This window comes from Danio rerio, chromosome 2 (assembly GCF_049306965.1).
Source record: "Danio rerio strain Tuebingen ecotype United States chromosome 2, GRCz12tu, whole genome shotgun sequence".
Classification (NCBI taxonomy): Eukaryota; Metazoa; Chordata; class Actinopteri; order Cypriniformes; family Danionidae; genus Danio; species Danio rerio.
In genome coordinates this window covers 6,468,667-6,482,052 of record NC_133177.1, presented here as the reverse complement: position 1 = coordinate 6,482,052, position 13,386 = coordinate 6,468,667, and the positions used below count along the sequence as shown (strand labels likewise).

Sequence of the window (13,386 nt, the reverse complement as noted above, 5' to 3'; positions counted from 1 at the left end):
AGAAAAGGAACCAATAATTTTGTTTAACTGTAATAATATAAAGCTCCAAGTATTTTTTTTTCTGGCAAAAACCTTTAAAAAAACAAATTTGCCTATATCTTTCATATTATATCAGGGTGCATGTTTACTATAGGCAATATTACCATTAAACTGTAAAAAAATCTTTTAATTAAAAGTTTCCGTATTTTGTGTTTTTCGTTTATTTACGGTTGTGAATTGCGTTATGAGGTGTTGATCTCTGCTTTGTCGAATTCTGATGTTGAAAATTCATCTCTGCAGTTCAACAAAGTGACTTTTATTGACAATTTAGTAGGTTAAAATAGTATGATATACAGTATAAGAAATAATATATAGAGAAACAAGTCTGTAAAATAACAGAAAGTGTACTGGTAGCTTATTGCAAGGTTTGTGTAGCATAATATACAACACCAACCCAGACAATATATCACTTTAAACTATTAAAAATGTTCATAAAATTCACTTTTTCAACTTTTCAAGGTCAAAAGTTGTTGGAAGAAAGATTAAGGTCCCGTAATGCAATTCAAAAGCATAAATAATAGGGGGAAAGAAATTAAATAAAAACGTCAGTCGCAAAAAAACTGCTAACTTACTGATATTTTTTACAGTGTAGAGTCAGCACCACAACAAACTACGTTAGGAGTTTTTTTCACTGCGGATTAAACGGATTGTTATTGAAATGACTGGATTTTTACAAGCAAAATGTCACCAAGGAAAGGAAAATATAAAAACGTATTTATTTCATTACATAGTAATGCTTTTTCACCTAATGTTTTAGTATAGAATTCAAAAAATGCAGTTACAAATAAATTTAAATATTAGACTTAATTATTTTATGAATTTTGAAGCTAAATTTAAGATTCAGGAGGCAGAGACAGTCAAAATAGATATAGAGAAGACAAAATGTCCCTAAATATAATTTTTTAACCTAATTTTCCCCTAATAACTCATTTCTAATGACTGATTTCTTTTATCTTTACCACGATGAAAGTACATAATATTTGCCTAGATATGCTTCAAGACATTAAAAGGCTAGGTTAATTAGGCACGTTGGGGTAATTAGACAAGTCATTGTATAACGATGGTGTAACAGTGTTGTGACACTAACAACAGGGGTGCGGATCCAAATGCAGGTTTATAAGGGAGGTCAGGTCAGGTAAGCAATGGCCAACACAGGGGTAAACAGATGTATGCAGGCAATCCAGAAACGTAGTCAAAGTAACAGGCGAGTGGTCAGAAGGCAGGCGGCAGAAAGGGACAAATAGGCGAGGATCAAAACACTGCAAAGCAAGATAAAGGAAACGCGTTGCAATGTCACTTAACAGAAAACAAGACTCAGCAACTAGAGTGAGTGTTAGTGCTGCTTAAATAGTGTGTGTAATCAGTCCTTGACAGTCCTCTGGTGGTGTGTATGCAATCAGTCAGGATCAGCAACATGTGTGTGAGCGGAGTGCATGTATGAAGTTGTAGTCCATAAAATGGCAGATTTGTAGTCCGTTAGCAATTGTGCATGTTTTCCAGCGATCTATGGTGTTTAGATCGCTGATGATTGTGACAGATGGTTTGTTCTGTAGACAATCGAAAAAATATATAGCGTAAAGGGGCTAATAATATTGACCCTAAAATGATTTTAAAAAATTAAAAACTGAATTTATTCTAGCCGAAAACAAACAAACAAGACTTTCTCCAGAAGAAAAAATATTATCAGACATACTGTGAAAAATTCCTTGCTCTGTTAAACATCATTTGGAAAATATTTGAATAAAAAAAATCACAAGAGGACGAATCATTATGACTTCAACTGCATATAAGCAGACAAAAACTGTTGCTTTTTACTCAGTATTTCTACTTTCTTTCTGTTTTCTTTGATGCAGCCCAGCTCTGCTAATAAGCTTCTTATAGTCCACATCCTTGGCCTGCTTTCCAATCTCTTCTCCACATTTGACCTAAACAAGCAAAGTGAACGACTGGAGGTGATGAGGCATGTCCAAACACAGCCACTCGACAACAACCCGGTATGAAAACCCATCAGTTTGTTTATTTATTAGCAAGCAGCTTTAAATCAAACAAGACCAACTCTCTTCAAATGCACCAGACACTTTTTTTATTACCAACACTCCATGCAATTCTGAGTGGGCTTGACAAACCAGCTGTAGCACACACTCTATCTTCTCCGTCTGAGGAAAAATGAATAAATAACCACACCTCACTTCTATCTCTCTTCTTATCCTCACCTCTAAGTCACTTTTGGATAAATAAATAAATGTATGGTTTCTCAGCAGTTGTGGTTGTTTTTAGGTGGTGGTTGTCCTGCAGCAGGCCTTCCCTCTGATCCAGACTGTCCTCAACAAGTGGCTGAGTGATCCTGAAGTGGTGGAGGTCAGTGCTTGGGTTTCCATTGCCCTGTTTTAATGTGCATTTTGAAGTATACATTTGGGGGAGCTTAATTTTTATTTATTTACAATATACTGTAGACATACATTTATTATTTCGATTATATGTAAAAAGGCAAAGTTTACTGCAGTTTTTACTAGAGGTACTTTATTTTTTTATTATTATTACTTTTTATTTTTTATTATTTAAAAAAGAAAATAAAAATCAAAAGGGGGCTAATAATTCTGACTTCAACTGTATGTGAAATCCAAGTGTGAACCTGTATGTCATATATGTCATTTGCATATATTTCCCTGTATCAGATTTCTATATGAGGAATGTGTGTGTGAGTATGTGAATGATTCACTCTTCTCTCTCATCCTCTCAGGCGGTGTGTGCTGTGTTTGAGAAGTCACTGAAGACTCTTATTCATGATTTTGCACCACTGGTGACTCAGCTCTGTGAGCTCATTGGACAGATGTTTAGCGCTTACCCACAAGCCTCAGCTTTAGACCTCACACGACAGGTAAAGAGACAGTCTGAAATACAGAGCACAAATATTTCCTGTTTGCTTAATGTCTAGTGTTTTAAGTGTCATTTCTTTTCACATTCCCCTCTAGTTAGTTCACATATTTGCCTGTGAGAAGGATCTCTTTTCTCCAATCACTGCTCTTTTAGAGCTGATTACCAACATCACCATGTCCATTTTTCAGCTCGGTAAGAGGTTTAAAGGAGTCCCTATTAACAGATCAACAACATGTATTTTTTTATTTGTTCTGCATTTGAAGTGTTCAATCATTTATGGTGACAACATGTTCTTATATTCCAACCCAGAATTTTGCATTACGTTGGTTCCTTTGACAAAAACCCAAATGCATTGTTGCTACACATCCTTACACAGTTTGTTCATTATGATCATCTTTACAAGCAAATAACTTTTATTATTAATAAAGTTTAAATAAGGTTCCCAGCAGGCACAGGACATCAATATGACATCAGATTGGTGTTTTACCCCAACGTCTTGGGAAGTTGCGTTTTGGGTGGAAAGAAAATCGTGTTGATGTCAGAACCCAACGTCAGACTGACATCAGTGTCCAATGTCGCACAGACGTTGCATTTTGGTCACTTTCCAATGCATTTTAAAAACAACCAAATATCAACGTTGTGTGGACGTCACCTCTATGACATAAATCAGACATTGGATTTCGGTTGCCATACCTGACGAATAAATGGCTAGTGAGAAAACAGTTAAACAGACCATCTGCAGCATGAGGATAAAGAACGAGCTTCCTTCATTTGTCCGCTTTACTTTACTTTTACTCCTTTACTTTGGTGCATAAGGAAACAGTGTTGTACACACTCCACTGAAGACATTCATTACCCTACATATTTAATTTCATTTGTTAAGTGTGTTTATAAAACTATTTCTAAATTCAGCTCTAATTTCCACCAAACAAATAAATGGTCAAAAATAATAAAGTGAGGTCAAAAAAACGTATATGATGCAAACACACGTCCTGTTCTTAAGCCCTTTAGGGTGATAAAAACGTCTCCAAAACCCAACAGGTGGACAAATCTAAGCTTGTTTTTAATTTAAACAAATACAAATATACCTATAATAAATAATACTGCTAATAATAATAACATTATACAAATGCAAATTGTCATGAGTAAATTGAAAAAGCCCCAACGAGATGAAAGCATGGAGGTAGTGTTTCTTTATATTTATGTAGAAAATAATCATTTTTGATTAACATTTAATCCTTTAATTTTTCCATATGTAAAGATATTTGTGTATTGATGTACATCCTGTGTGTATTAAGCAATGTGAAAGCGTTTGGACTTGCATAGGCTTACACTCTGCGCTGGACTTTAGACCTGCTTTTAGTTGGTCCATGGCGCAGTCTATTTCAGTTCCTCAAAACAGCAACGCGCCAACAATGCACCTTAACACATCGCAGTATATTAATGTGCTAAAACAAAATTCTATCAACATTAAAATGTCTTTACATTAGTGTAATGATGTGACATGCTAACATTTACACATTTTTTTTAAAGAAATGTTACTTTGGAAATATTTGAACAAATTATAATTTAAAAAAAGCTATACGACTTGCTTTGAGAAACAGTGGTTGCCATGTTGAGATCACAATCTAGTCTCAAAAATGTAAAAATTGTTCAAGATTAAAACTGCACAATCGTTTTTTTATTTTTTATTTTAAAGGGCACCTATTTTACCCCTTTTACAGGATGTCAGATAAGCTTTTGGTGCCTCCAGAATGTATCTGTAAAGTTTCAACTCCAAATACCTATCGGATTATTTAATATATAATGTAGAATCTGCCCATTTTGCTGTCCGACGATAATGTAGCTGTTTTTGTAGCCTGTGGCTTTAAATGCAAATGAGCTGCTTCTTCCCGCCCACTTCTTCGACGTTCTTGTCTGCTTCTCATGTGTTACTTCATATAAACAGCCATCAAAGACAGACTCGGATGAAGTTGAAATACAGCTCATTAGTCCAAAGTACTACGCAAGTTTATTTGATGTATTTGTGGTGGAGTTTATTCAAGCCTTTCTGAAATGATGAGACACACACACACATGTGGCCGTGGTGATTATATCGAAAAATTAAGAATTACAGCGATTTTACTGTCTTTATTACAAACATGCTCTGTTTTAAAAACGGTTTAAACTTTAATTATTGATAATAATTGATCATTTTAAATTCATTATTGAGGTGCAGCTTTTCACAGAGAGATGTAACATATGTTTTAATCCCAGTTTATTTGCAAAACAATTGTTCTGTAAACAAGCGTATACATATTACCATAGAAACATGGCACCTGTCAATCAATTCGGTGGGCGGGGAAAAGCGCACTCCTACATCACATTGTGGTGGGCCTCAAAATCTCTGGGATGTGAGTCCTATTTTAACATCAGTAAATTTTAAAAACAAGACTTGTTGGGTTTATCACTCTAATATGACCATGGACACACTATAATTACACAGTTTTGTCCAAACAGCTTACTAAAGATGATTTTCATCATAGGTGCCCTTTAATGTTTACCTTTAGAGTGATTCTAACCATGTGTAAATGTTTTTGTAGGCTCTAGAGATCATCCAGATGTGGTGGAGTCATTCATGCAGCTTCACACTCAGGTCGGGGCGCTACCATTTGTTTGACACTAGTCTGAATATTTGTATACATTATATATGCAGCATATTTTACATTAATTTCTCTAAATTATCTATCATTTTATACTATGTACTACTTTTTTAGAGCTTTTTTGGAAAGATGACCTCTAATGTCTTTCCAGGTTTTGAAAAGAAAGGCAGACCTTTATCTTTCAGACCATCTTGATATCAAAGCTGTTTTCTACTGTGGTGAGCGTCACGTCATCAGACATTCAATCAACCCCAACATTATTTTATATTGATCCGTTCATTAACTGTCTGTGTTGTAGGAATCTTATCTTTCAAATTTCCTGAAACTCCAACGCTGAAAGCAACCTGCCTGCTGTTTGTAAGTACAGTACAAAAACAATAACCACAGAACATACATGGAGATAAACTCTTTTTTTCAGTGTTTGTATTATTAGTGTTATTAGTTCAGACTGATGTTCTGCACAGACGGAGCTGATCTCTCATTATGAGGATCTTCCTACAGTCAGAGATGTGCTACAGGAGGATGGCAAACTGCTCCTGCAGACCCTGCTGGAGGTCAGATGTTTCAGCATGCTCATTCTATCCATCAGCAATTCACTTACAGACAGAAATCAGCGCCTTCAGACAGATTAGTGTTTGGGATTTTTCAGTTGCATTGATTGTAAACGACAGCTGAATTTTATTAGTGTGTTATTGATTTGTTTGGTCACACTGATTAAGTTAGTTCAGAAGTGACAGATTGAACACACCGAGTACAATGCATATTAATTATAATCTTTCACAAACCATTTAATCTGAAATCAGTATGTATCATCATGGTTTCTAAGCTGTTCCGCAATCACCTGCCACAACCGGTCTTGTATCTCATGTCTTTATATTCCATACTTTGCATATCATAAAGGGCTTTGTGTTGTGAGATCAAATGGATTAGTATCTCTAATGTTATTTTAGATTTTGCCTTTGGTTATACGGTGGCCCTGAATTGTCAAAATGCCTTTTCAGATGCGTAAATTCAAATTTTTTCATGAGGGACATAAGTTTTGGAGACAATGAACTCTATTTTGATGATCCATGCGCAAAGTGCAAAGCACAGGGTGCAAATGCATTAAGGGGTGTCGTAATCCACTTTTGCTATTTTAGGGATGGAAATCTGATTTGCGCCGTGGCCCATGGTCTAAAAGGGTTGAGCTTATTCAGTTGTAGGTGTGTTTTGAGAATAAACCAATCAGAGTGTCATCTCCCATTCCCCTTAAGAGTCAGTTGCGTCGCACCATAGCGCATTTGCTATTTACATGAAAGACTTCGTAAGTGGAAAAACTGAGCGTTAAACAACGCATTAAAAGCGCTGAACAGTTAAACAGAGCATCTACAGCGCGAGAATGAGAGATGAGCCTCCTCAATATTTACTTTCACATTCGCTCTCGTGGATAGGGAAACGTGTTGTACGCACAGACATTCATTAGCCTATAAATAATTAACTTTGTTAAGCGCAAATATTAGTTTCAAAACTATTTCAAAATTCAGTTCTAATTTCCTGCAAATGAGTAAATGAACAATAATAACGAAGTGTGCTCAGAAAACTGAGTAATATATTAAAACACATGCTGTGCCCCATATGGTCTAAAACCTAAAAAGTGAACAAATCTAAGCTTGTTTTTAACAAAACAAATATAAATATGCATATAATAAATAATACTGATAATAATAATAACATTATACAAAAGAAAATTGTCGTGAATAAACAAAAAAAAAAACTCTCGAGATGAAGGCATGAAAGTTTGTTTTTTATATTTAATTAGGCTAGAAATTAATATGTTTTGTAATATTTTAATCCTTTATATTTTTATCCTATGTATATTTTTATTATATCCTATATATATCCTTAATATTTTAATACTATTTCATATGTAAAGATATTTGCATATTGCTGTACAATAGGCGCACAACTGACACGCTCTGCGCTGGACTTTGTTCTGGTCTATTTAACAGTCTATTACGTGCCATCAATGTGCCTCAACACACCTCCTTTTTTAGACCAGAACACCTATGGGCGCACAAATGAGCGCAAATGCATTTGCTATTTAAACAGCGAGGTGCAAAAGGTCAAAACGACTCTTGCCAAGCTGAAACAAGCAAATAACAATTGCATCGCGCCTAGTGCCACATTGCACCGGGTGTATGATAGGGCCTAATGTGTCGATATGACACAATGTGAGGCCGAAATTTTTTTTTAACCTGCAAAAATTATGGACATATTCAGTGTGCAATAACCTTAACGGCTCATTTACACCGAACGTGTCTTTGCTTCTAAAAATGCTTCAGAAAACCACAGCATAAAGCACGAGGGTATCCGAACAGAGCTACTTAGTGGGTTGTTGCTGAATTAGAAACGTTTGCAGCCGGAAGTTAACGAATATAATTTATGTTATTTATTAAATTACCCAATAAATTTAATTTTATTAACGTCCACCCCAACCCTAAACCGAACCATTACAGTAATGTAAAAACAGTAGTTGTATAGAGTATTTTTTATGTTATCTATTAAATTACCCAATACATTTTATTTATGTCTACCCCAACGTAAACCCAACCGTTACAGTACTGTAAAAATATTAAGTATTGTTGTACAGTGTCACAAAAATGATGCTACATTGATGTATCCTCAGCTGTATCCTATATAGACTTTATCAAATGAGCGCCTGTAAACCGAAACAATTGTCCCACCTCCCAGCTCTGAATTGATTCACTGCTGTGGAACTGACAGTAATGAGCAGCACTGCTGTAAAAGTTAAAGATCTTTTAATTTGACACAGTGTCTAAAAAATTTGGCGCTCATGTCAAAAGATAAAAGACGCAAACATAACGATCACACGTCCATCAAGTGGGAGTTTGCATTGAAAAACATTAGAAAAGTCACACGTTGAAAAACAATAACGCATTGAAAAAGTAGTGTATTGCAAAACAAATACTTGTTTTGTTTGACCGGCCCCTGAGTCATTGAATCATTTGCTCATGAATTTCTTTTTGTTTACATAAAAATTTGGCCAAAACAAACAAAAAAATGTCTAAAATGCATGAAAAATCATTGAAATTACATAAATTACATTAAAAAAACACATCAAGCATGTGTTTACATTAAAAAAACAATAGAAAAGTAATGCATTGGAAAGGATGACAGAAAAACGATGACAGAGTTTTCATTTTTAGATGTGCTGTCTTAAAGTGATTGTCTTTCAGTCACACATGTTTAAAAAATGATCATAAATTATTATATCTTGCATAAATGCATCCAATTTTCAGAAAATGTTTACCTTTTCTTTTTGTTCAAGTCTCTTCTTAAAAACTATTTGCAACCATTAAGCTTTGTAGATGTTGTTTCTATATGTTCTGTTTATGTCTGTTTGTTTTTCTACCTGTTGTAAGGCACCCTTGAGCACTGGAAAGACGCTAAATAAAATAAACGTATTATTATTATTGTTTAAACTTGAAAAATCAGATGGCAGTGCTTTGAGAACATCTTTACCTCATATGTAAAGACTGAAGCACATAAGAATTGGTGTGTTTGTCCACTGCAGGCCATCGGGGGTCAGAGTCCTCGCAGTCTGGCAGAGCTTTTAGCAGAGGTCTTGTTCTCAGTGAGCAGAAACTGTCCCAGTCTTCTGACTCTGTGGCTCAGAGACGCTCTTCTGCCCTCCGGTTTCCCCAGCTCACATCTCACCGCTGAACACAAAGAGCACTTCTGCCAGCAGATCCTCAGGTTTGAACACAGCATGATCATTAGCACACATTAACACATATTATTACATGACTGTCAGGAATACTTGATTTTGATTGATCGGACACTATTGCATGGCATGTTATTCCTAGATAACAACTGCTGAATAACACAGGCTTACTCTGAACTGGGTACTTCTAATCATCTTGACCGTCAGTGAATACTTTCACATTCATATTTATATTTTGTATAATATGTATGTTAGTGTATGCTCCATTCACCCTCAGCTTTGCCTTTAATTAAAGAATTAATAAACTATTACAGCTCAGTAAACAATGTTAACTTTGAAACATCTTGACTGTCAGTAAATACGTTCACATCCATATTTATATGCTTGTCTGTCATGTTGTTGATTGGCGCTGTCTTGTGACAGAAAAATGTGTAGGTTAGTGTATGCTCCATTCACCCTTCTCGTTTCTGTCAGCTTTGCCCTTAATTAAATAATTGAAACTATTATGACTAGGAACAATGTTTTAGGTTTAATTTTTACATTTAGTGGCAAGTAGCCATGTAAGAATAAGAAAAATACATCAAGGCGGTTGTTTTCGCAGAATAAAGTCCTTCAGTCTTATACAACAGCCTGACGCCTGGATGTACTTTATCCTTTACTTAACACGTATTATTACTTGGCTGTCTGTAATACTTGATTCTGATTGGTTGGTTGCTATTCCAAAGTATGTTATTCCTTGATAACAACCACTGAATAACACATGCTTATTTCAAACTGGGTACTTCGAATCATCTTGACTGTCAGTAAATGTGTTAACATTCATTTTTATAAGTTTGTCTGTCTTGGGTTTGACTGTTTGGCGCCATTTTGTCTCTGAATAATATGTAGGTTGGTGTATGCTCCATTCTACCTTTTCGTTTTTGTCAGCTGTGCCTTTGAAGAAATAATCAAAAGCTCAGAACAATGTTTTGTTTGCTTTTTTTTTTTTTCATTTTGTGGCAAGTAGCCATGAGACAAAATACATCCAGGCGGTTGTTTTTGCAGAACAAAGTCCTTCAGTTTTATACAACAGCCTGACGCCTGGATGTACTTTATCCTTTACTAAACACATTAACACATATTATTACTTGGCTGTCTGGAATACTTGATTCTGATTGGTCTTTTGCTATTTTCCTAGATAACAACCACTGAATAACACAGGCTTATTTCGAATTGGGTGCTTCAAATCATCTTGGCTGCCAGTAAATGCGTTCACATCCATATTTATATGCTTGTCTGTCTTGTTCTTGACTGATTGGCCCCATCTTGTGGTGAACTATCAATTTAAACACGTTTACGCTTATTTTTTCTTCTGAACTGTTCACTCAGGGAACAAGTGAGCAAGCGACAGATGAAGGACATTGTGAAAGAGTTTGCTCTGTTGAGTCGAGGACTACAGGGGACCGAATATGCAGCAAACTACTGAGCACACTCTTCAAGGAGTAGCCAGGATGATCTTTGCTCCTTCATTGCTTTGGTATTGGGGGGGATTATTTGTTTTAAATTGAGTCAAGCCACTTTATTAAGTGGAGAACTAGACGCAATCTGTATGGTTGAAATAATTGGCTTCAACTTGGATTTATATAACACTGTGAAATCTTATGTAAACACCACGACAGATCTGTACAAGTTAGAGCTGAGGCTAAAAATCTTTGTGAAATGGATCCTGCCTCCATTCTGAGATTTTTAAAATGCATCACTATTCTCTCTTGAATAGAGTCTAAGCTGTTTTAAATAGCAGACTGTACTCTATGCTAGTTTTTAACAGCAGATGGTGATCTAGACTAGTGTCTAAGTAGTGGCGCCTTAAGTTAGTTTTGAGCGGCAGACGGCGCTCTAGGCTAGCTTTTAACAGCAGACGGCACTCTAGGCTAGCTTTTAACAGCAGACGGCACTCTAGGCTAGTTTATAACTACAGGTGGCACTCTAGGCTAGTTTAAAAAAGTATATGGCGCTCTCGGCTAGTTTTATAGAGCAGATGGCGCTCTATGCTAGTTTATAACAGCAGATGGCGCTTTAGGCTTGTTATTTAATAGCGCTTTATGCCAGTTTTTAACAGCAGATGGTGCTTTAGGCCAGTTTTTAATAGCGCTCTATGCTAGTTTTTAACAGCAGAAGGTGATCTAGGCAAGTTTTTAATAATAGACGGCGCTCTATGCTAGTTTATAACAGCAGATGGCGCTTTAGGCTAGTTTTAAACAGCAGATGGCGCTCTATGCTAGTTTATAGCAGCAGATGGCGCTCTAGGCTAGTTTTAAACAGCAGATGGCGCTCTATGCTAGTTTATAGCAGCAGATGGCGCTCTAGGCTAGTTTATAGCAGCAGATGGCGCTCTAGGCTAGTTTTAAACAGCAGATGGCGCTCTATGCTAGTTTATAGCAGCAGATGGCGCTCTAGGCTAGTTTTAAACAGCAGATGGCGCTCTAGGCTAGTTTTAAACAGCAGATGGCGCTCTATGCTAGTTTATAGCAGATGGCGCTCTAGGCTATTTTCAACAGCAGATGGCGAGCTAGGCTAGCCTTAAACTGCATGCCTAAATGTTCATGAGGAAGAGTGCTTGTGTGTTCAGTTAAGTCATATAAATTGGCTTTTTTTGAAATCAGCAAGTGTATCGTGTGTAAAATGATTGATCATTTTATGTCTAAAAGCACGTGAAAACACAACCTGTGACGCTTTCTTAACCGATTTAAATTTGCTTTTAAGCTAGCGACCCTCTGACATTTGTCATTGCTATAGCCACAATCTGCTGTTCTTGCACATGCGTACCACTGTCAATTTATTAAAATCGTTCAATTTTTGCCACTGTGACGATTAATACTGAATAATGCATGGCATTGCCATCACTTGGGGTTCTGGTTAAGAATTGAGCAGTATGCTGGTGCTGCTTGCACAACTGCATTGGGCTCACACATACTCTGCTCCACGACTGGCTGCTAGTTGGGCATTTCTTTCTGTCTCACGCTAAACCAAGTGGACCAAACACAACAGACCGGGTTGATAACCATGCAAAGGAGGGGTTTGGAAAACATGAATCGCTGAACAAATCATATTGGAGTCGTTGGGATAAAGAGGTAAAAATAAATGCATATTACAAGACAATGAAAGTGTTTTTGACGTTGCATACATATCAGCCTGTTGTTGGAGACCCCAAAACCAAAATATGATATTTTTTAATGCATAATAAAAATCTTTCTTAGTTGTATCAATGATTTTTTTAAGTTTAAGTGGTGTTTGTAAGGAATTGGATGCAAGCAGAGTACGGCTGTTGGTTAAGCATACAACGCTAATCCATTCAAGAGGGAATAGCAATGCAAAATCATTTACTCAATTTTTTTTGCCACAGCTCTGTTGCGTTGTCACTTGTTTGTCTTGTTTTCAGAGAAAATATTTAGTTTTAGAATATTCATCAGAACATTTTTTGCTTTATAAAAGCCATATTATCTACATAGTTTGCTTAGTTTTAAGGATGTGAATTCGATGATAACTTTGACATTTTAAGGGTTTGTCGAACTCTAGAACTGGTTCTGTGTGAGATTTTTGAATGTTCACTAAAATAACAAAGTCATAAAGAATTAGATTTCCCAAAAAAATGTAATTACCTCATAATTAACACACCCTCAAGCCACTTTTAGTGTCATACTTTCATAGAAACACAGTCTGAGAAGTTTTAAATGTTATCCTGGCTCTTCAGTGCTGTGTAATGTGGTTTGGTAGAGGCCTTTTTTGTTTAAGCTAAAAAACAAACAAACAGCTTAAATCCTTTATAAAACAAGCCTATGGGCTGCCAGGGGGGTTTACGCACGTTTTATCAAATGGGGTGGTGTATCTTTAAAACAGAAATAATTACAATTTTTTCATTAAAAACTCTGATCATGTTATACATGTCCTTGGCTGACCTCTGACTGACTTATTGCACATGATGTAAAATGCCTTCACATGATAACTAAACGCCAGTAGTGAATTTAAAGTGGAAAACGAGAAGTGGATCGTCTAAGGATTTCACTGTAAGAAAAATTAGCTTGAGTTTTTTTTTAAAAACACAGCTGTATTTTGTTTAAACCATAA

General features: G+C 35.9%; 1 protein-coding gene across 5 annotated transcripts in view; it reads left to right on the top strand.

Moving 5' to 3' along the window:
- Nucleotides 1-12,523, top strand: part of ipo13a (importin 13a) — a 31,485-nt gene extending 18,962 nt beyond the window's left edge. The window contains exons 12-22 of one of the 5 annotated variants that reach the window (XR_012390425.1): nucleotides 1,893-2,033; nucleotides 2,317-2,397; nucleotides 2,780-2,917; nucleotides 3,012-3,108; nucleotides 5,499-5,551; nucleotides 5,710-5,776; nucleotides 5,857-5,915; nucleotides 6,023-6,112; nucleotides 9,133-9,314; nucleotides 10,651-11,549; nucleotides 11,611-12,523. Coding sequence is in view for 2 of the 5 variants with exons in the window: in XM_689593.9 (XP_694685.3) it covers nucleotides 1,893-2,033; nucleotides 2,317-2,397; nucleotides 2,780-2,917; nucleotides 3,012-3,108; nucleotides 5,499-5,551; nucleotides 5,710-5,776; nucleotides 5,857-5,915; nucleotides 6,023-6,112; nucleotides 9,133-9,314; nucleotides 10,651-10,747 (1,005 nt within the window). In the remaining 3 variants the exon portion in view is untranslated. Of the gene's footprint in view, nucleotides 1-1,892; nucleotides 2,034-2,316; nucleotides 2,398-2,779; nucleotides 2,918-3,011; nucleotides 3,109-5,498; nucleotides 5,552-5,709; nucleotides 5,777-5,856; nucleotides 5,916-6,022; nucleotides 6,113-9,132; nucleotides 9,315-9,424; nucleotides 10,524-10,650 lie in introns of those variants that run through there. The other 4 variants (XR_012390422.1, XR_012390426.1, XM_689593.9 and 1 more) reach the window with 4 other exon arrangements.
- The last annotated feature ends 863 nt before the right edge of the window (nucleotides 12,524-13,386 follow it).